The sequence below is a fragment of the Vulpes lagopus genome, chromosome 5, assembly GCF_018345385.1.
Source record: "Vulpes lagopus strain Blue_001 chromosome 5, ASM1834538v1, whole genome shotgun sequence".
In the NCBI taxonomy this organism is placed as follows: domain Eukaryota; kingdom Metazoa; phylum Chordata; class Mammalia; order Carnivora; family Canidae; genus Vulpes; species Vulpes lagopus.
Genome location: NC_054828.1, coordinates 51,379,933 through 51,403,172, shown reverse-complemented (window position 1 = coordinate 51,403,172; position 23,240 = coordinate 51,379,933). Strand labels below are relative to the sequence as shown.

Sequence of the window (23,240 nt, the reverse complement as noted above, 5' to 3'; positions counted from 1 at the left end):
TTATGATTTTCTTTTTCCTGTATGTATATATGATCATATAAATCATATACATATTATTTTCTTTTTCTTGCATATATATATAGGATCATCATATAAATCATATATGATTTTCTTTTTCTTGCATATAAATCATATATATATGATTTTCTTTTTCTTGCATATATATAGCATCATCATATAAATCATATATATGATTTTCTTTTTCTTGCATATAAATCATATATATATATGACATTGCTTTTCTTTTTCTTGCACATATATGATCATCATATAAATCATATATATATATTATTTTGGTTTTTTCTTGCATGTATGTATGATCATCATATAAATCATATATATATGATTTTCTTTTTCTTGCATACATATAGGATCATCATATAAATCATATATGATTTTCTTTTTCTTGCATATAAATCATATATATATATGACATTGCTTTTCTTTTTCTTGCATATATATGATCATCATGTAAATCATATATATATGATTTTCTTTTTCTTTTTCTTGCATATATATGATCATCATATAAATCATATATATATGACATTGCTTTTCTTTTTCTTGCATATATATGATCATCATGTAAATCATATATATATGATTTTCTTTTTCTTTTTCTTGCATATATATGATCATCATATAAATCATATATATATGACATTGCTTTTTTTCTTGCACATATATGATCATCATATAAATCATATATATATTATTTTGTTTTTCTTTTTCTTGCACATATATGATCATCATATAAATCATATATATATTATTTTGTTTTCTTCTTGCATGTATGTATGGTCATCATATAAATCATATATATATTATTTTGTTTTCTTCTTGCATGTATGTATGATCATCATATAAATCATATATATATGTGATTTTCTTTTCCTTGCACACATTTCCAGTCCAGGGTCGCTTTCAGGGCGCATTATCTGGACCTGCGCCTTCCCGCGGCCATTTCCCCTAAGCCTTGGAAAGACTCGCATTTCCTGAAATTTAAATCACTGGCTAGTGAGTAGCGGTTTCCTGCCGCGTCTCCCCTGCCCGCGCGGCCTCCTCCGCCTCCCGGGCCCGCCCGATTCGCCAGCTACGGCTTCCGCAGGCCTCGGCCAGCCCCTGCACCCTGCACTCCGCACCCCTGCACCCTGCACCCCCACTCCCCTGCACCCTGCACTCCTGCACTCCGTAGCCTTGCACCCCTGTACTCCTGTACCCCGTAGCCTTGCACCCCTGCACCCTGCACTCCTGCACCCTGCACCCCCGCTCCCCTGCACCCTGCACCCTCGCACCCCTGCACCCCTGACCTTTGCACCCCTGCACCCCTGACCTTTGCAGCCCTGCACCCCGGAGCCCGGCAGCCCCGCACCGCTGCACCCCCCCCCGCACCCGCGCACCCCCGCCCCGCCCCGCGCGTGTCCAGGAGGCGCCCCACGTCCCCCCCGCGGCCGCAGGGATGGCGGCGCGTAAACAGGATTAAGTCCCCTCCGGCCGCGCCGCCCAGCCCCGGGCCTGCGGGCCGCGCCCCCAGCAGCGCGGCGGATGCTCCGGCCCCCGCAGCCCGCGCCCCGAGGCGGGCCCCCCCGCGCCCCCCGCGCCCCCCGCGCCCCCCCGCGCCCCCGCGCCGCGCCCCGCCCCGCGCGCCCCCGCCCCCGCGCGCGCAGCCATGGGGGACCTGCCGGGCGCCGTGCGCCTCTCCATCGCGCTGCGCATCCAGCCCAACGACGGCCCCGTCTTCTTCAAGGTGGACGGGCAGCGCTTCGGCCAGAACCGCACCATCAAGCTGCTCACCGGCTCGTCCTACAAGGTGGAGGTGAAGCTCAAGCCCAGCAGCCTGCAGGTCGAGTGAGTAGGCGCGGCCGGGGGGGGGGGGGGTCCCCGGTCCTGCCCCTGCCCCCGCGCCTGCCCCCGCGCCTGCCCCCGCCTCCCCTCTCGCTCCCGCCCACCCGTCGCGCCCAGGGGTGTTTACAGGGCGGCAGGAGGCCAGCCTGGGGGCGCGGGGGTCCCTGTCAACGTGCCACCCCTGGTGCCCAGGCCTCGGCGCCCCCTCCCCGTGCCCCGGGGCTCCCCGCTGCTCCCCCTGCCGCAGTCCGCCCGCCGCCGGGGCCAGGATGCGCGAGGAGGCGCAGAGGCGCGGGGAGGGGGGTCCCCGAGGGATGCTCCCCCCTCCCCGAGGGATGCTCCCCCTCCCCGAGGGATGCTCCTCCCTCCCCGAGGGATGCTCCCCCCTCCCGCGGCCGCGACCCCGGGGCATGTCTGCTCGTCCCGGTGACACGGCGCCATCCCTGCAACCAAAGGATGTCCCTTGGTTTGTCTGTGGCCGCAGTGACCTCTCCCGCCCCACCCGGGCAGCGGGGGGCCAGCCCCGCACCTGGCGCCCTAGCCCGGGAGGCCCCGAGCCCCCTGCACACCTTCCAGAGCCGCAGGGCCGCGGGCAGGCCTTCATCGGGGCGGTGTAGGCCTTCCAGGTGTCAGGCCCTAATCCAAGGCCCTAGAGCCCCACTGCGAGGTGGCAGGCGCTCTGACCCCTGTGTCACCAGCCCTGCAGCCACGTGCATGGGTTACCTTGGCGCTTCCCCGCGTTCCCTGCACTTCCACACAGCCCAGACTTTTCCTGTCCCTTCTTCCCTCGCAACCCCTTCTCCCAAGTTATCTGTCCTACATCTCATTTTCTTCACCGTGGTTCTCTTGTTTTAAACTAATGTAAAACGAATCTGTGTTAAGGACGGGATTAGGGATGCCTGGGGGGGCTCAGAGGTGGAGGGTCTGCCTTGGGCCCAGGGCGTGACCCCCAGGGTCACAGGATCAGGTCCTGCATCAGGCTCCCTGCAGAGAGCCTGCTTCTCCCTCCGCCTGTGTCTCTGCCTCTCTGTGTCTCTCTCTCAGGAATACATAAAATTTTTTTTTTTTTAATGACAGGACTATTTTTTTTTCTCTTCACACTGTAATGTTTTTAAGATTTTATTTATTTGAGAGTGAGAAGCTGTGCAAGAGCAGGGGGGAGGGGCAAAGGGAAAGGCAGACCCTACTGAGCAGGCAGCTGGTTGTGGGACTGGGTCCCAGAACCCAGGGATCACGACCTGAGCCAAAGGCACGACCTGAGCCAAAGGCACTTAACCACCTGAGCCACCCAGGTGCCCCTGCACTTTGATTTTTATCAAGGATTTTTCATTGCCCTAACCTAGTAGTTCTTAAGCTTGAGTGTCAGAATCACCTCAAAGGCTTCTTAAAACACAGATGGCCGAGCCCACCCTAGAATTTCCAGTTTACTATGTCTGGGGTGGGGCTTAATATTTTGTTTTCTGATACCTTGGCAGGTGATAGACACTGCTGCTCCAGGGACTAAACCTGGAGAATCCCGGTTTAACATAAAGGAATGATGCCAGTGAGAATTTCTGCTTGTGCGGCCCTAGATCACGGGATCTCTGATTGTTCGAACAGAAGAAATCATTAAAGAACGAGTTCAGTGGTTTTTCTGCATGTTGGAATCATCTAGAGAACCTTAAATTAAATTTACCAGTGGCCAAACCAGACCTGACCATATTGAATTCTAAGTTCTAGGGTTTGAGATGAGACTGGGGATGGGCAAGTTTTTAATAGCTCCAGAGATAAGAAACTATAGAGGCGAATGATAATCCGGCTCCACCTCGGACAAGTGTTCTGGATGAGAATACTAAGGTCAGTCCAGAGAGATTAAGTCATTAGTCTATGGTCACACGACTGGTAAGTTGGAGAACTCAAGCGTCTTCACCTTTCCGAACTTTCCTCCCCATCAGATGTCCCCTTTAGCCAAACCCTGTAGGATTCCGGCCTAGGGTTATGGTCCAAACCAGGACAGGGTGCCTAAGTTAATTCCTACCATATATAGTCACCTCTCGTCCATTGCAGGAACATTTCCATTGGTGGCGTGCTTGTCCCGCTGGAGCTGAAGTCGAAGGAGCCAGATGGGGACCGAGTTGTTTATACGGGCATCTATGACACAGAAGGGGTGGCCCCAACCAAGAGCGGAGAACGGCAACCCATCCAGATCACGATGCCGGTAAGGCCCGCGTGGGGGTGTCGGGGCAAACAGAAACCGTGGGGGGAAAAAAGTCGGTGTCTCCCCTTAAGAAAAAAAAGAAATAGCATGAAACTATGAAATATTATATTGATGCACAGCTTCATATTGGGGTCTATTTGTCCATAATATCCCAATACAATTAATTAAATAATCCATGCTTCTTCAATGGTCAGTTCCATAGTAATTTCTTATATGGCAAAAAAATTAAATCTCTTTCTACACTCTATTCCGTTGATCGGCTATTCTCGTGCTAATACTGCACTGTTTTAAGTATATTGCTTTTTCATAGTATGTCCGTGTATTCTGTAACTGGCCGCCTTACCGAACTTGCTTACTGAAATTCTTCGTTTAATCTTAGGCTTTTCAGATTGGTAGTTGTAATCTACATACAACTGTCATTTTCTGATTCTTCTTTCTAGCCTTGTGCCATTGGCTGATGTTCCTAGAATAATGTTGCTTATTAATGATGGGAAGCGGCATCCTTGCCTTCACGGTTTCACTATTAGGCACAATGTTAGTTTTAAATATTTATCATGTTAAAGCATCCTTTTTCTAGCTCATTAAGAGATTTTTTTTTTAATTTTCTTTATTTGAGAGAGAGACAATTAACCAACTGAGCCACCCAGACGCCTCGAGACTTTTTTTTTTTTGATCGGGAGATGTGTTGAATTTTATCTAATTTATTTTCTCATCTATGGAGAAAATTTGTCTCCTTTGATACATTGATGTAATAATTATATAACATGCTACCCTTTATTTCCTAAAACAAACCATACTTAAAAATTAAGTATTTTAAAAAATATATCACTAAACTCAATATGCTAATATTTTATTTAGGGTTTTTGGATTTCTGTTTTATTTTTTTTGTTTGTTTGATTCATCAACAAATATACGGGGATAGCCTACCTGTCAGGCAGCAGGAGAGTATCAATGAACAAAACAGACATTTCTGGCTTTATGGAGCTTCTAAACCAGAGGAGGAAAACATACTTTACATGATTATCGATAATAAAGGAAATAATTTTATCATACAAAGTATGCTTTTAAAAAAAAGTAGTGGTACCCTTGGAGCATATGCCAAGGGTCGTATTCTAATCCAAAATTTGGGGGATAGTTTTTCTGGAGAAAGGAATAAATAATTAATGAGAGTTTGAGAGTTGAGAGAAGAAGGAACACTTGGTATAAGGGTTACAAATTGTTGATTGATTGTTTTTTGACCCTTAAGGGGATGATACTCGTTATGTGATGAAGAAAGTCAGATTTTTGAATACTATCATTTAGGAATACACTGATAGAACTGAAGGCCAACAAGTCTCTGTAGGATTTCTTTTTATTGGGAACAGACAGAGAGAGGAGGACTGGGAACACATCCCAGCATCTCAAAAGATAGACATGGTTTTTTAAAAAATGTGAAATAACACAATTTTCAGAAATCTGAGCAAATTTCTAAAGCAACAGTAATCCTCACATTCTGACCCACTTCATTTTCAGATTCCCTTCCACATTTATACATTTTATCTTTGCAACCATTTTATTACGTCCAACATTCTATTTGTCCATTTTATTTGTCCAACATTCTACATATTCATTGTTAGAATTTCAATGACAACCTAAGACTCTGTCATGCTGTTCCGTAATGATCAGATTACTCCCCAGATGTTAGATATGTCAGTTGTTCTCATCATAAAAAGTGCTATCATGAATAATTCTGTGCTACTGCTTCAATAGGAGTAAAATTGTTCGGTCAAGAGAGATGCATTTTACAGCTGTTCCCACATAACGGCCATTTCAGGTATTTTTACAATGTGTTGTACGTGCCATTTTACAGCATTACTAACAATATGGAAACCTAGTGGCTTTGCTCTAATTATGACAACATTGGGAATTACTTTAAAAAATAAATTTCCTAATTTAATTTTTACGATCATTTATAAGAATGAACATTTATTTCAACATTTAATTTTATTTTTGTGTGTGTAAATTGGTTTTTTCATGTTTTGTTAATATTTCTATCAAAGATTATTTTTTACAAATCAGAGTCGTGAGGCGCACCTGGGTGGCTCAGTTGGTAAACCTCCAACTCTTGATTTCAGCTCAGGTCATGATCTAGGGGTCGTGGGATTGAGCCCTACATCTGGCTCTACACTCAGTGCGCGGAGCCTGCTTGAGTTTCTCTCTCGCTCCCTCCCTCTGACCTTCCCCCTACTTGTGTGCATGCACAATGCACTCTTTTTCCCTCTCTGTCCCAAATAAATAAAACCTTTAAAAATCAGAGTCCTAGTAAAGATCTTTTTTAAAAAATCTGTCGTATCTGTCATATTTCTCCCAGTATTGCTTTGGTTACATTTTCCATTGTATAGAAACGTAATTACATCTCTCACATTTTCCTTTAGGATTTCTTCTATTTAAATTTGAGAAAGTTATTTTTCCACACGGTTGGCACTCTATTTTGTTTTTTCCGTAATTTTAGATTTTGTTATTTGCTTTCCCCTTGTTCGATCTTGATTTATATGTTTATAGTTCTACATCCTCTTACAAAGGGTTTAAGATGGGATTAGCATTTTGTGAGTCCCAATAGTAAAGCCTAGATTCCTACATATATTGTCCATGACCAAAAGCAGCAAGTGATTGACAGCTGATTTTTCCAAGAGTTGATCACATGGCTGTTGGTAAGAGCATTGGCCGTGTATTTGTATCTTATCTGCAAGAGGCTGATTCTAAGGAAAACCATAGAAATTAAAGAAGGTTTCCTGATCCAGTCAGCAGTTCTAATGTTAAATTCGAATTTTATTCTAGTAATGAAAGACCCACGTGGCTCTGAACCTATTTTATGACTTTTGTCATCAATGTTTCAAGCTTCAGTATTGTAAATTACAGACACAACCACACTTTCAGAGACAAGGAAGTCATGAAATGTCTGAGTAAACTAATTGACTAAGCAGGGGAATCCAGTAAGGGAAGCTGAATTAAAGGTATACAAGAGCAGCTTCTTAAGAGTGTAAAGTTACGTCAAAGTATTTTTGGGGGGGGGCACCTGGGTGGCTCAGTGGTTGACCATCTGCCTTTGACTCAGGTCATGACCCCAGGGTCCTAGGATCGAGTCCACATTGGGCTCCCTTCAGGGAGCCTGCTTCTCCCTCTACCTTTGTCTCTGCTTCTCTCTCTGTGTCTCACATGAATAAATAAATAAAATCTTTTTAAAAAAAATGAATTTTTAAGTTTTTTTTTTAATTTTTAAATCATTAACTAAATAATGCTGAGACTATTGGCTACTTGAGGGGAATGTCACTGTTACTCTTTCCCGATACCATACTCTAAAATATATTCCAGATGGATCAAGGGGCTAACTAACTGTAAGAAGCCAACTTTTAAAAAACTTGAATGAAAAGAAACGGGAGATGGCCAAAGCTAAAAATTAAAAGCTTTGATTACATGCGCTCTAAAATTTCTGTCAAACATCCTAAAGGTAAAGTAAATTTTCATTAAGAGGATTTAAATTAAAAGGCAAGTAGCAATCCGTGAAAGCGTGCACGATCTCCTAAGCTACTCGCCCTGGGTTTCGGCCTGCCCTTTGCTGCCCACTGAGGCTGAAGGCAGGAGGTCCTTGAATGCTCTCTGCCTTGGATTGATGGCAGTTGATCTCTTTATTCAGATCATTCCAGGGGCCCCGGTGCTGGGAGTGACTCCAGCAATACCGAGCTCGCAAGCTCTCAAGCTCCATTTCAAACGGCAGCGTTGGCTTGTTCCTTAATGTGCCCGGTGCCCCATGCGGTGCCTCCAGGGGGACACGCCAGGTGGAGACTCTGCACCAGTCCCACTGTTCCCCTCTTGCTGGCTCTCGTCAGTGGGGGACGGGGCGGGGGGTGAGTTTGGGGGAATACGGCAAGGAGGCCTGTGACCTTGTGATGAGGCCAGGTGTGCGGAGGTAGGTAGCCCTACCGGGTCCTCCCAAACACAAGAGTGGTTCCTTTGTGTCAACTCGGTGCAGTCATTTGGCAAGATCTGTAACTTAATATACAAAGAATTCTTCGAAACCAGTGAGGGGAAAAAAAATAACAATAGGATAGGGAAATGGGAAAGTAAGCAAAAATAAATAGGCAATTCACAGAAGAAGAAATACAAATGACCAATAAATATATATTTTTAAATATTTTATTTATTTATTTATTTTTATTTATTTATTTATTTATTTATTTATTTATTTATTTATTTATGAGAGACACAGAGAGAGGCAGAGACACAGGCAGAGGGAGAAGCAGGCTCCACAACTCCATCCCGGGACCCCGGGGTCACGCCCTGGGCTGAAGGTGGCGCTAAACTACTGAGCCACTCGGGCTGCCCCTCAATAAATACATTTTTAAATGGCTTAATTTCACTACTGGTGAAAATATACGTGTAAATAGTGCAATGCTAATTTCCACCTACAGAATTGGTGAACTATTAAAAAAAAATAACACCAGTTGTTCAGTGCTGGTGTATTTCTTTAGGAAATAGAGTAATTTTTGTGAATTGGTATTGTGTCTTACAAACCTGCTAAACTCGCTTATTAATTTTTGTAGCTTTTTATTATATTGCTTAGTATTTTGTGCAAACAGATGTTCACCCGTAAATAGAAACAGTTTTACTTTTTCTTTTTTTCTTCCTCTTGCCATAAGGTACTGGCTAGGACCTTCAACACAATGCTGAAGAGGAATAGTAAGAGCGGATGTTCTTGCCTTATTTCCCATCTTATAGGGAAAGAGCTCAGTCTCTTACCACCAAGGGTGATGTTAACTACAGTTTTTTAATTTTTGTCCATGCCCCTTGGGCAGATTGAAGAACTTCCTTTCAATTCCTAGTTTCCTGAGAGTTTTTATCATGGATGGATGTTGAATTGCCAAATGCTTTTTCAGCATCTATGGATATGATGATAATGGCTTTTCTCCTGTATTTTTGTCAATATGGTCGATTACAGGGATTTAAAAATATTGAACCATCCCTGAGTTCCAAGAATAAAACTCTCTTGGTACTGTTGTAAAAGCCCATTGCTGGATTTGATTTACTCATATTTCAAACAAATAAAAAGTAGAAACAAATTTTATGCATAAGCTCATGAGGAATTTTTGTCTACAATTTTGCTGATAACATCTTTGCCAAGTTTTGGTGTTAACATTGGCTTCATAGAATGTACTGGGAAGTATTCTTCCTCTGTGGTCTGAAAGAATTTATGCGGAATTGGAATTTTTCCCTTTAATATCTGAATTTATCAGTGAAGCCATTTGGGCCTGAAATTTTGTCTCCAGGAGGATTTGTAACAACAGATACCATTTCTTTAGTAGATGGAGGTTTACTGATAGTTTGTATCTTGCCAGGAATTTGTCCATTTCATTAACTGTATTGGCATAAAGTTCCCAATTTAAGGTCTTTAGGATCAATAGTGATTGCATCTCTTTCATTCCTGATATTGGTCGTTTGTTTTATCTTTTTTTTTGCTCAGTTTTTTTAGGGGCTTATTAGTTTTTAAATTTTATCATTTTTTAAAGTAGACTCCCCCACACAGTGTGGGGCTTAAATTCATGACCCTGAGTTTAAGAGTTGCATGCTTTACCAGCTGAGCCAGTCAGGTGCCCCTGGAGTTTATCAAGTTTTAAGACATCATCAAAAAACCAGATTTTGGTTTCATTACTTTTTACTTATCATTATTTTTTCCCTCTAGAGTCTTTCCTTATAGTCTTTTATTTATCATTATTTTCTTTTCTATTTCACTGATTTCTGTTCTTTTTTTTTTTTAATTTCTGTTCTTTATCATCATTCTTCTCCACTCGACTGAGTAAAGTTAAGAGGACTGGCAATGCCAAGCGCTGGAGAGGATGTAGAGCAGCTAACGCACTCATTGCTGGTAGGACTGTAACATGGTGCAATCACTTAGGAAAAGTTTGACAGTTTCTTATAAAGTTAAACATACTTTATAATTCTCAGAACCTTTTGTCCTATCTATTCAATAAGAGAAATGCAAAGCATGTATTTACTCATAAAACTTCAAGCAGGACAGGAGCAGAGAGGCTGCGAATCCAGTAGGAATCCATAGGTCATACCACACTAAAAGCCACAAATGCTTGTTATACTGAATTTGTTCACCAATGAGGTGACATCATGTCTCTACCAATATAATCATGTTGTTCTGTGCTCTCGAGTCAATGGATTTCTGAGGGACCTAATTCTTGGTGAACTTCTTATGTCTCTAAGTGGCATGGTGAGTGGGACGAAGTATCCTAGTGATTCTAGGCCATTTGGTTCTAAGACCATAGAAGTTATTTTAAAAAATAAAATAAAATAAAAAATAAAATAAATAAATAAAACAAACTTTGGGGGTTCCTTGTTACTGAAGATGACGGATGAATCTCTTCTCCTTGGAATCCGAGGATTCTCTTCCACGTCAGTTGTAAAATAAAAACGTAAAATAAAAAAGTCTGCAACTTGCAGGACGCTAAGAAAAATAATACATCCAGGTCTATAGTAGAGTGTCACTTTTAGAATACCAGAGACTGGGCAGCTTAAACAACAAGCATTTATTTCTCATGGTCCTGGAGGCTGGAAGTCCAAGACCAGGGCACCCGCAGATTCGGTGTCTGATGAGAGCCCTCTTGCTGGTTCAAAACAGTTGCTTTTTTGGCTGTATCCTCACATGAAAAAGGACATAGAGATCGTCCATCCCGTGTCTGTTTTTTAAAGGGCATTAATCCCATTCATGAGGACTCCACCCTCATGACATACGAATTTTGGGGAGATGCACACGTTTAGTGCATGGTAGTGTCCTAAAGCATCCTACACATGACAATCCGTATATGTTTTCACTCAGAGAAAAATTAACCTCTAACAAATTTCCTTCTAGAAGCAGTTTGGTACAGTGATCCTAGTTTCTAGATAGGAATTAGGGATCCCGGGCAGCCCCGATGGCCCAGCGGTTTGGCATCGCCTTCAGTTCGGGGCGTGATCCTGGAGACCCAGGATCAAGTCCCATGTCAGGCTCCCTGCATGGAGCCTGCTTCTCCCTCTGCCTGTGTGTCTCTGCTTCTGTCTGTGTGTGTGTGTGTGTGTGTGTGTGTGTGTGTGTGTCTATCATGAATAAATAAATAAAATCTTTCAAAAAAAAGTAATTAGGAATCCTAAGTCCTTGACCTTCTCCTCTCATTAGTCGGCTGCATAACCTAGACGTGGGGCAGTCACTTAACCTCTCTGAATCTTAGTCTTTCATCTGTGAAACAGGGAAGCTAAAACCAGTCAAAAGACCTAAGCAGAATGGCCCATGTGAGGTGTTGTATAAAATACAGAATGCCATGCATTTGCACAGAATCCTACCTGTGTGTGCATTGCATCACACAGGCCGACTGGGTAGGTTTTCCTTGGAAGGCACAGATGGGTTGGGAGGGAGTAGAGAGACTGTGTAGTTGCTTCTGTTCTTTAAGAAAAATGTCAGCTTTCGGGACCCCATCTGCTCCTTACATTCGAGGAGAAGAAATTCTGAGCCAGGTGGTGAGGCATCCATCCTGGAAATAGATCTCCAGAAGAAAGAAAAGGAAGAAGGCTCATGCCTTAGAACAACTAAGGCACAGAAAAAATATATGCATAGTAGGCGGCAATTAACTACAACATGACCTGGGGTCCAACACTAGTAAAAGAGAGAGAAACCGGAATAGAAGCACCTAAACCTCCCATATCTGTAGCTCTGACTGTTGCCATCAGCAGATTTCTACGTTGGTCTCCTGTGTCCCTGAGAATGGTTGATGTAGGAGAGATGTTCGGGTTTGAAGCCGACGGCCAAGAAAGAATTCTTGAGGTGTCTTTGATGCAAAAAGATGGTTTTATTAAAGCACAGGGATGGGCCTGGGGGCAGAAAGAGCCGCACTGGGGTCATGGGGAGTGTGGCCCATTATATACTTTCAAGTTGAGAGGGGGTCAGGGAGAGTGGAAGCCTCCCAGGTATTTCGGAAACAGGGTTTCCAGGACCCTAGGGGGCTAGCTATTGTTAGGAAAATATCACTTATTACTGTTTAGTAAGAACTCCGTCTCATGAGACTCTTCAGATGTATACTGGGAGTCGTGTGCTTGGAAGATGATCTTGGGAAAGGGGGTAGAGATAAAGGAAGTTTCCAAAGGAATTTTGACATGGTAAAGTTGACTTAAGGACCCTGGGGGTCAGGCTAAGATTGCCTGTTGCCCTTAGCAAAGCATCAGCATCGAGGCCGCTGGGTTCCTATAGGAAGGTCCCTCTGCCTGTTTCAAGGACTTGTCATTCTTAGGTGTAGGTAGTGAGGGAACTTAATAAGTTCTCTTCTTTATTTCCCACATCACTGTGACATTCAGACTTTCTTAATTTTAAGGTTGTTCAGACACAGCATCACGTCTTCAGGTTTTTCTCGCCTGTGGTCATCATCATCTTCGTTTTTGTTTTTACAACCAACTTTTATTTATATCCATCTCAAGAAAGGCCTCAGTGATGTTTCTCCCACTTACCTAGCATAGTCTAGAGCTGCTTTGCTCCAAAGATTAATTGGTGTTTGTAAAGTATTTTTGTAACGTAATGTAATTCAATTGCACTTAAAATGTGCAATGCCCTGTGCTGGTCAAATCATGGTAATAATCACAATCCTCATCATCGTCCCTCTTTAAAAATCTTGGTGATTTATAAAATGAGATTTCAATTTATTCTTCCCGCCGCTAGCTTACTGTCAACAAAGTTGTCATCTTTTCACTGACATGTATATGTATCCTTGATAGAATTCATGAAATGCCTAGGGTTAAGAGGATATTTATGTTATTGTTTTAGAGATAAATCCATTTCACCATTTTTAACATTCTTTATGATTATAAAAGTAACATTTTAAAAAAGATTTTATTTATTTATTCATGGGAGACACAGAGAGAGAGGCAGAGACATAGGGAGAGGCAGGCTCCATGCAGGGAGCCCAACATGGGACTCGATCCTGGGACCCCGGGGTCAAGGGCGCTAAACCACTGAGCCACCTGGGCTGCCCGAAGCCGTGATTCTCTAGAAAAAGATACTTTCTTCTCTTACTTGGGGAAAGAGCTAGGGAATCTAGGTAGATCACCTGGTATTTCCAGTCAGGCACATTTCCCAAAGGAAAGCCAAACCTTGTTTTGGGATCGAATTAGCAGGATGAGGCAATGGTGCAGGATATAATTTTGAGAGCATCTTGGAAAGCCATCTGGGGAGCACCTGATCGCCCTCCTCCTGCAGCGGCCTCAGGCTGAGGCTCCTATTGCTCACTGCCCTGCCGCCCTCCACGTCTTCTGGCGCCCGACAGGTCTAAGAACGCTGCCAAGTCAGTCCCTGTCCCCTCCCATGACAGGAGAGGGTCAGAGGAGAAAATAACGACAGGCATCATGCTGCTGAATGCCAGATCCCCTAAATAGCTCCAGGAGGCAGTAGCAGGGTCAGGCTACCCCGCAGGACACTTGAGCACCTGCCCGGGGGCCCCTAGGGTATTCTCTGCCCTCTTCTCAGCTACAAGGGAATTGCATGCTTAGGGCCCAGGCGAGTTCTGTGCCGCGATCTGCAGGGCCCACCTTCTGGAGGCAGAACGCAAACTTCTCGAGGGCAAGAACCATGCACGTTTTCATGTGTGCAAAGCACATAGTAGGTACTCGAATGTGGGTCTGGGTTAGTGGATAATCGAAGCCAGAGCCACGGGCACGGATTTCTTTCTTTCTTTTCTTTTTCTTTTCTTTTTTTTTTTTTTTTTTGCATTTTAAAAAGTTTTTAATATGGAAGACAGAGGATCATTATTATGAAACAATTTTCTTTTTATAAATAACTAGGACTGACACAGTGGCATATCCATGGGACACACAAGAAACATACTGTGCGTGACATATATATGAGATACACCATCGCCTTATGCAGTATCCCTAACTTAAAAGACTGAATTACATTCACTGATTTATTTACCTATGTTAGATACAGCAAACTACTATCATTTAAGATAAAAAAAATTGATGTTCAAAGCACTTCTGTAGATGATACAGAAGGTATGTGTTGGCACCATAACCAGATAACTGACAACTAAGCACATAAACCAGAGACGTAAATAATATACTGTCCGTTATGAACAAGTTCTAGTCAAGGCTCCATGTCACATCTAGTGGCTGAAAACTAAAGAGCACCTAGTAAAAGAAAACATATTTAAATAAATGCTTTGCGGGCACGGATTTCTGACGTGGAAACCCTCAACGGTATTTTTAAAAGCTCAAGCAGGGCCTTTGACAAACACGTGCTTCCGAGAAAATATCCTTCCCTGGAAACGAAATTACTGATGGAAGGACAGTTGTCTTGTGTTTCGTGATTTTGTGCTTATGCTATTTTGCACGAACGTCTTTTGAAATAGAAGCCAGGGGCAGCCTGGGTGGCTCAGCGGTTTAAGCGCCTGCCTTCGGCTCAGGGCGTGTTCCTGGGGTCCCGGGATCGAGTCCCATGTCGGGCCCCCTGCATGGAGCCTGCTTCTCCCTCTGCCTGTGTCTCTGCCCTTCTCTCATGCTCTCTCTCTCTCTATCGTGAATAAATAAATAAAATCTTTAAAAAAAGAAAAAGAAACCAGGTCACCATCAAACACTATCCCCTCTTCTCTTCCTAACCCCCACCCCCTCCCTTCGTGGCAAGCTCGCAAAGCCCGAGATTCAGAGAGCGGTTTCCTTCGGATCATGGAATTTGGAAAACGGGTTGGTCTGGGGAGTCGTGTTTATTAAAGACGGTGCGACAGCAAACGGCTCTCGTACGATGGGATTAGGGTCTTAGGGGAAGCATGACTTGCAGGCAGCGTTTCTGGGAAACAGCTCGTCCTAAAGGCAAATAGCTCGTCCCAGTGGGGGCCTAACCTTGCAGACCCAGGAGTCCTGGTTACGCAGGCCCCGTCTGCGCAGAGCGAGGTCCTTACGGCGCGTTTGTCTTCCCGCAGTTCACCGACATTGGGACCTTCGAGACGGTGTGGCAGGTCAAGTTCTACAATTACCACAAGCGAGATCACTGCCAGTGGGGAAGCCCCTTCTCCGTCATCGAGTACGAGTGCAAGCCCAACGAGACGCGCAGCCTCATGTGGGTGAACAAGGAGTCCTTCCTCTGAGGCCGCCTCTCCCCGACGGTGCGGGTCGGCCCCTTCCGACGCCCCCTTTCGGGTAACCCAGCGCAGGCCTTCACCAAGGCACCCAGCCTCTCTTGCCCCTCGGGTGCCGATGCCCTCACCGGCCCCGGTTATTCTGCAAGTGTCCGTTCCCTTCCGATGTTCCGTCCCCGACGTGAAAGGTTGTGACGCCCCGTCCCCGAGAAGCCCCCCACTGTAATAACGCGTCGCTGTCCCTGCGCCCGGCCACCGACCGCTGCGAGGAGCTCGGTGGCGCGGGACGGTGGCGCCCGCTCCCAACGGTTCGGCTGCGGGGCCGCCGGTGTGTCGTTGCCAAGTTGAGTGATCGCCCTGTTCTTGGTAAATGCTAAATAAAAAGATAAAACACAAAACCATGTGTGTGGGTTCTCTCCCAAGTGTGATGCCGGGGGGGGGGGGGTGCCGTGCAGCTGGGCCAGGCTGCCGGAGAGCCCCCCAGGCTGCGCCTCCTGGGGACAGGTCGGGGACACGTCGGCCCTTCCCCGGGAACCACGATGACTGGAGGACAAGTGTTTCAGGACGATCTAGAACACATTAGAACTCTTCCAGGTAACTTCAGGGATTCCGCTGCGGCCCGGTAGACGTGGGCCAAGGCATTGTCGGGGTAACCCGAGGGGACGGCTGCTGTAGGGTCACCTGGCTGGCACGCTCCCGACGTATCATACGCATATGGTGGGCTCCCTGCGTCCCCCTCCTCTGGGACTTTGTAAACCTGCCTGTGGAACTGTAACGAACTTCTGATATTTCTTAATAAAGGTATTGGAACGGCGTGCTCCGAGTCTTCTTGTCACTGGAGGCGGGAGCCGCCCAGCTGGAGGACCCCGCTCCGGGCCGGCCCGTCCAGGTGTCCAGCTACAAGGGGGGACCCCGGGACTGCAGGCAGCACGCTTACCCCAGGGCGGCGGGGCGCTTCAGCAGCGCTCTGAGAGGCTGCATAGACGCTGCACCGGGTGCACCGTCAGACGGCACCGCACCCCACCGGCCTGCGTCCTCCTCCTGTGATGACCGCTGCGGCTCCCAGGTCACAGGGCCTCGGGACGTGCTGTCGCGATGGGGGAGGGACGCCAGGAGGGCCGCCTCCTTGCCCGCCCCGGTGCTGTAGCCACGGGCCGGTCCCTGACCCCGCGCAGGGAGGATGCAGGCCCTAAGGACCACAGACATTTCCTCCAGAAGCAGAGGTCGGAGTGAGTCAAGGGAGGTGGGGAGGCGACGGAGCCGAAGTCCCGTGGTGCGCGGTGCTGTCGCCGTCCCCTGGCAAGCGAGGATCCTGTAGTCCTGCAGAAGGCTAGTTGAGCAGCTGGTTGTGCGTTTGCTCATTTGCTCCCCGAGGCTCCCTGGGGCACCTGCCGGGTTAGGGGGTCCATCTGATGAGGGCTCCCCGGGGGCACCTGCCGGGTTAGGGGGTCCGTGTGATGAGGGCTCCCCGGGGGCACCTGCCGGGTTAGGGGGTCCATCTGATGAGGGCTCCCCGGGGGCACCTGCCAGGTTAGGGGGCCCATCTGATGAGGGCTCCCCGGGGGCACCTGCCAGGTTAGGGGGCCCATCTGATGAGGGCTCCCCGGGGGCACCTGCCAGGTTAGGGGGCCCATCTGATGAGGGCTCCCCGGGGGCACCTGCTGGGTTAGGAGGCCCATGTGATGAGGGCCACGGAACCGCATTTGCAAGGCCGGCCCCAAACCCGCGGCCCCTCCGGGTCGCTTCCCCACAGTGAGGCTGTGGGGCCAGCAGGGCACAGCAACCCCCGGGCTCTGGGCCACCCGTGCTGGGCGCTGAAAGAGAACAGTGTGTGTCTCAATTCCTTTGTTTGTCAAAAAATAACAGCGTGCGTTACGAGGGCTGCTAACACAAGCATTAACCCATTCCCCATTTCTGTATTTTGAAAACCAACATTCGGGCATCCCGGGTGGCTCAGCGGTTCAGCGCCGCCTGCAGCTTAGAGCGTGACCCCGGGGTCCGGGGATCGAGTCCCCCGTCGGGCTCCTGCAGGGAGCCTGCTTCTCCCTCCACCTGTGTCTCTGTGTCTCTCGTGAATGAATAAAATCTTTAAAAAAAAAAAAAGAAAAAGAAACCCCACGTTCGATTACTGGCACCCAGGTTGAGCTAAGCCATGGATTAAGGCCGGACGGAGGCTTAGGTCTTCTTCCAGAACATCCAGTAGAAACGCAGACGTATTAGCTGGTGGAGCACTATGGGAGCTGGATGTGTCGACGAGTAAAGGTTTCCACGTGTGGAGCGAGGTTTCGCGCTCGTGACTCAGCTGCCAGAGCTTGCGTGTAGTTGTGTTGAGGGATGGACGCAATAGCACAGCTTCTGCAAATGTCCTTTTTTTTGTTTTGCTTTTAACGAGAGGCTCTATAACCTCTGAGTGCGGGCTGCCTCACGCCGAGCTGGGCGCCGGGCCGGTGGGAGCACCCACCTGCCGGGGAGGAGGGCCCGGCCACAGCCCCGGGAGCCGCCACCTGCTGCTGCCCGCGCCCAAGTGCTCACCACCCCGCGCGTCTCCCTTGGCTCGCATCGGAGGAAGCACGGAGCGAGGCTCATAGAATTCTAAGGCCCTTTACGATGTAAGGTGGAGGCCCCTACCTTGCGGTCCCTTAAAAAAAAAAAAAAAAAAGAAGCGTGTGTCTTTCCTTGGGGCTGAGAGGTCGGGTTGGATCAGGGAGGTGGGGAGGAGATGAAGCCGAAGTAAACAGGAAATCTTACAGCTAACCTGGAACCTGTAAGCGATCTCTCCTGGCGGCTTCTCTTCTACTGTGACTGGACTCCAGCCCGGTCCCTCTGGCTACTTCTCGCCGAGCTCGCCTCCTACTCCAAAATCTGAGTGCTCAGCTATATCAAGCTGCTGAGTTGTAACTTTGCCCCTCGGCCATCTGGAAGGGCTATTTTTATACGAGCTGTAGCCATCTCCCCCTACTTCCACGCATCAGATGGCCACCCAGAAGCTTGAGGAACTAGGCCACCCTTCTAATTATGATGATGACTCAAACGCTTCGGAGCAGGTGGGAGAGTAGAAATGCCTTGAATTTATATTTTGTGACACCTCGTTTGTCGAGAGGTCGCTTACCCGGCCGTCCAGACTGTCTGGATCGCAGTCGAGAACAGAAAACATGCCAAAAAAAAAAAAAGACAAAGATCCCTGTCACAGATGTTGCAAAGTCCATTCACGAAAGGCTGGGGTCTTCCCTCTCAAGACCTCGCGACTCCTACTGCAGAGGCAGTTCTGACTTACAGGGTGGTCCGGTGCCTGGCTTTTAGGAAAGCGGAAGCAGAATGAGTGGAGGAAAGAGGGCAATTTGTAGGGGTAGGCACAGTGAAAATAAATTTGTTTCTTTGTTGTTTTTTTTTTTCACAGAGAGAGGACAAAGAAAAAAAGCAGATAAAGTAAGTCCAAAAATATCATAGATAGGGATATCCTTACAGTATAGGGACACGGTCCTGTGCTAGGCTCGTGGTTTCCATGGACATCAGAGAAAAATTGATGTACACAGTCATTACCCTGATTTACTTAGAAAGAGGATGCATCATTATCTTCAGAAATGTGGCATCATGACTCTGTGTTTAAGAGTTCAGATTCCGGGGGCACCTGGGTGGCCCCACGGTTGAGCGTCGGCCTTCGGCTCAGGGCGTGACCCCGGGGTCCGGGGATCGAGTCCCACGTCGGGCTCCCTGCATGGAGCCTGCTTCTCCCTCTGCCTGTGTCTCTGCCTCTCTCTGTGTGTCTCTGATGAATAAATAAAATCTTAAAAAAAAAAAAAAGAAAAAAAGGACTTCGGATTCTGGAACCTAGACACCCCGATTCAAATCCTGGCTAAAAAAAAAAACAAAAACAAAAAACAAAAAACAAAAAAAAAAAAATCCTGGCTCATCCACGTAACAACTGTAAGACCTTAGGTAAGTCACTTAATATCTCTTTTGCTTCAATTTTCTCATTTAGAAAACAGAGGTCGTAACAGTATTTACCCAAAAGGCATGGTTATGAGAATGAAATTATGTAAAATCTTTAGGATGATGTCTGACACATTAACATTTGTTTCCTTATTAATTATCCTTTTTTTTTTGCATAGGGTTGGCACACAATATTACATTAGTTTCAGATGTGCCACTTGGTGTTTGGCAAGTTTGTACCTTATGCTACATCCACCACACGTGTAGCCAGATCTGGCCCATTACATCACTATCCTAGTATCAGTGACTGGCACATCGCATTATTCAGTACATTTTATTTAAAAGACAAAATATATTTGCGAACAAAATATTAAAAATGTAAAGAGAAAAACTGAAGGTATTTAAGGGATAAAACTCCTAGGATATTACTGATATGGATGTGGAGTAATGGCCAAAGTTTTTGCTCTATTTTTTTCTTTTCTTTTTTTTTAAGATTTTATTTATTTATTCATGAGAGACACACAGAGAGAGGCAGAGACCCAGGCAGAGGGAGAAGCAGGCTCCATGCAGGGAGCCCGATGCAGGACTTGATCCCGGGACCCTGGGGTGACGCCCTGAGCTGAAGGCAGACGCTCACCGCTGGGCCACCCAGGTGCACCTATGCTTTTTTTTTTTTTTCCTTAAAAAAACAAAAACATATGCAAAGACAATATTTTAATTATGTGAAAGTAAATAGCTTCAAGTAGCATATTTTAAGACATTCTGGGAAAAGAAACTCTCCAAAAACAGGCTCCATAAAGTTTCTTTTAGGAAGACCCAGTTTTGAATAAGATGGAAACGTTAGGACAAAGTCAGAGCACCTAAAATCTGGGAAAGGTCTAGAATGATGTCTCAGGTTCTCTTTGTTATGTCTTTTACTCGTCCTCACTGTTCCATGAGGTCGGCAGCATCTGTCACATGTCCATGTTACAGAAGAAATGGGACTTAAAAATTACTGCCAATAAATAGAAGTATGCAATTTTTCAAAATTCAGTGCTCAGTATAGAAATCTGTGGCACTTGGGATGCCTGCGGGGGGCTCAGTGATTGAGCATCTGCCTTCAGCCCAGGGTGTGATCCTGAGGTCCTGGGATCGAGTCCTGCATCGGGCTCCCTGTGTGGAGCCTGCTTCTCCCTTTGCCTGTGTCTCTGCCTCTCTCTCTGTGTGTGTCTCTCATGAATGAATAAATAAAATCTAAAAAAATGAAAAAGAAAAAGAAAAGAGAACTATGGCACTTGGAGCGCCAGGGTGACTCAGTCGGTTAAGCAGCTGCCTTCAGCCTCAGGTCATGATCCCGGGTCCTGGAATCAAGCCCAGGGCAGGCTGGGCTCTCTGCTCAGCAGGGGAGCCTGCTGCTCCCTCTCCCCCTGCCCTTCCTCCTGTTCGTGTTCTCTCTCTCTCTCTCTCTTTCTGTCTCAAGTAAATACGTAAAATTTAAAAAAAAAAAAAAAAGAAATCCATGGCACTCTACGCAGCAAATTTCTTAAAGATGATCTTTTGTCTTTAACGTCATCCCAAGTACTGTGAGTGCACGGATACAACGTGACAGTTGTCCCGGGGCAAGGACGAGGCCCATTCCCATTTGCTCCCGGTGCAAGGCAGGCCATAGCCGTGGTCCCCCGGCGTCTAGCCCCCGGCCGCGGCTAACTTCTGCTGCTCCCTGCGGTCCACCCAGCCCGGGCGCCTGCACAGCCTGTTCCCTCTGCTTGGAACGCTCCATCCGTTCCCTACCTAGCCAGGCCCTCAAGGACCAGCTTAAATGTCACCCCAGCTCGGACGTCCTTCCTGACTTCTCTGAAACGTTGAGTCAAGAATAGTTGTGAAACCTTGTTTACTCAAATATTTTTCTTCTTTTTCCTGTTGTACCCCGTTTCAGAAAAGCGTCGTCAGCCTCGATCTAACTTCTGCTTTTCTTAAGTGTTCTGGACGGCTTCCACGTGTTCTTACTGACTCAGTGAAAATGAGCTGACTCCATAAAACGGTGATGAGATTCTAGAAAGAGCTGGCTGGCTGGCTGGCTGAGTGGCCGGCTGAGAAGTTTGGAAATGCGTTAACCCTTCGGGGGGTCAGTTCTGCTCCCCAGAAAAGAAGGAAGGGGGAGGAGAAAGGAAACCAGCTTCTGAGGTCTCCTACTGCCACTGATCTCAGTGAAGATGCCCTGTAACGTCAGTGCCGTCGGTGATGACTGATGACGGGGTGAGGATGGGGAGTCCTTTCTGGGCGTTTGTTCGCAGCAGGGTGGTCGCGTGCGCTCCCCGCCAGGTGTTGCCAGCCTTCCCCTGTGGGAGCGCGTGATAGGATCGCACTTCCACGGCCTGGGAGAGCCACGTGTGAGCGGCCCTGGCCAGCAGGCCGTGAGCAGAAGCCGCCCTGTCACTGCCAGCCTGAAATCCCCAGCTGTCCGTGCAGTGCCCAACAGCGCTCCCCTTCCCATTGCCGTGGCCACCAGGCACTTTCACCACGATCCATCATCCTGCATCCTAGCGGGGGAAGATACGGAGTAGAATCTTAGCCCGCCTTCCTTGGACCCGAAGCATCAGTAAGAAATAAACTTTCCTCCCCCGCCTTTTAATGTGATAATGTTGAAATATACAGAGAAGTTGGGAAAACTCTACAGCAAACATCCACACACCCATCACCTGGATTTCACAGGTAACAACTGGCAATATTTGCGTTATCACTTGTCTATCCATCCACCCTTCCATCATCCATCCTTCCACCCATCCACCCATCCATCCTTCCACCCATCCATCCATCCATCCTTCCACCCATCCTTCCCTCCATCCATCCGTCCATCCATCCATCCATCCATCTGTCCATCCATCCTTCCACCCATCCATCCATCCATTCATCCACCCATCCATCCTTCCACTCATCCGTCCATCCTTCCATCCATCCATCCTTCCATCCATCCATCCTTCCATCCATCCATCCTTCCATCTGTCCATCCATCCATCCATCCATCCTTCCACCCATCCACCCATCCATCCATCCATTCATCCACCCATCCATCCTTCCACTCATCCGTCCATCCATCCATCTATCCTTCCTTCCATCCTTCCATCTGTCCATCCATCCATCCATCCATCCGTCCATCCATCCTTCCACCCATCCACCCATCCACCCATCCATCCTTCCACCCATCCACCCATCCATTCTTCCACCCATCCACCCATCCATCCTTCCACTCATCCATCCATCCATCCTTCCACCCATCCTTCCCTCCATCCATCTGTCCATCTGTCCACCCATCCATCCATCCATTCATCCACCCATCCATACTTCCACTCATCCATCCATCCATCCATCCATTCATCCTTCCACTCATCCATCCATCCATCCACCCATCCATCCTTCCACCCATCCTTCCATGCTGTATGAATCTTTTTTTTTTTTTTGGATGAATGAAAATCTATCCTAAGACACATCTAAGACTTGGGGTTGTATATTAGGACTGTATAATTTAGGCTTTCCCGATGTACAACTGAGAAGCCCTGACCCCACTACTCTCCTTTTCAACAGATGATCCTAAACTGGAACTACTCCCCCAACCACCAAAAAAAAAAAAGAAAAGTAATTGTTTTAAAATTAATTCTAAAACATCATTTCCTGCCAGGGAAAAGTTAAAGTCCTGGAATAAATTAGGAGGCTGATTAAACCATCTTTTTCCTCTCATGGACTTAAAAAAAAAAAAAAGATCAACTCTGAGCTGGTTGAGGTGGGGCTCTGGAGGTAGCAGGTGGATTACGTGGGGGGGAGGAAAGGCACCCATCACATTCCCTGAGGGCTTGTTGTATACAGCATCTCATTAAACCCTTCAAACTACCCTATAAAGTGTAGGTGATTTCCACCATTAAAATGAAGACATTAAACTCAGAGAAATTAGGCTACCTGCTGTCACAGGGCTAGTGTGAGTGGCAGAGGCAGAATGACAGCTCGGTGACTCCACCTCTGGAAGCCCACAAGCTCCCGGCGCCTGACCATCCCCAAAGCTGTTTCCCTCGTGCTGATGAGGTCCTTCCTGGAGAGGACGAAGCCCGTAGGGTAGCAGTGATGAGCGGAATTGTGAACATCAGATTATTCAACAAAAATATTTTTTG

The 23,240-nt window shown here is 46.8% G+C and overlaps 2 protein-coding genes across 2 annotated transcripts; one reads left to right on the top strand and one right to left on the bottom strand.

The window, feature by feature from the left end:
- Positions 1-1,084: 1,084 nt before the first annotated feature.
- Positions 1,085-15,569, top strand: CNRIP1 (cannabinoid receptor interacting protein 1). Its single transcript, XM_041757537.1, has 3 exons — positions 1,085-1,848; positions 3,892-4,042; positions 15,016-15,569. Exons 1-3 carry the CDS (start codon positions 1,670-1,672, stop codon positions 15,178-15,180), a joined length of 495 nt encoding a protein of 164 aa, XP_041613471.1. The 5' UTR covers positions 1,085-1,669; the 3' UTR covers positions 15,181-15,569.
- A 217-nt stretch (positions 15,570-15,786) lies between these two features.
- On the bottom strand, positions 15,787-21,574 carry LOC121491773 (collagen alpha-1(I) chain-like). Its single transcript, XM_041756947.1, has 3 exons — positions 21,274-21,574; positions 16,830-17,006; positions 15,787-16,784 (listed from the first exon to the last, which is right to left on the bottom strand). The coding sequence occupies exons 1-3, from the start codon at positions 21,572-21,574 to the stop codon at positions 16,105-16,107; spliced, it is 1,158 nt and encodes a 385-aa protein (XP_041612881.1). The 3' UTR covers positions 15,787-16,104.
- Positions 21,575-23,240: the final 1,666 nt, after the last annotated feature.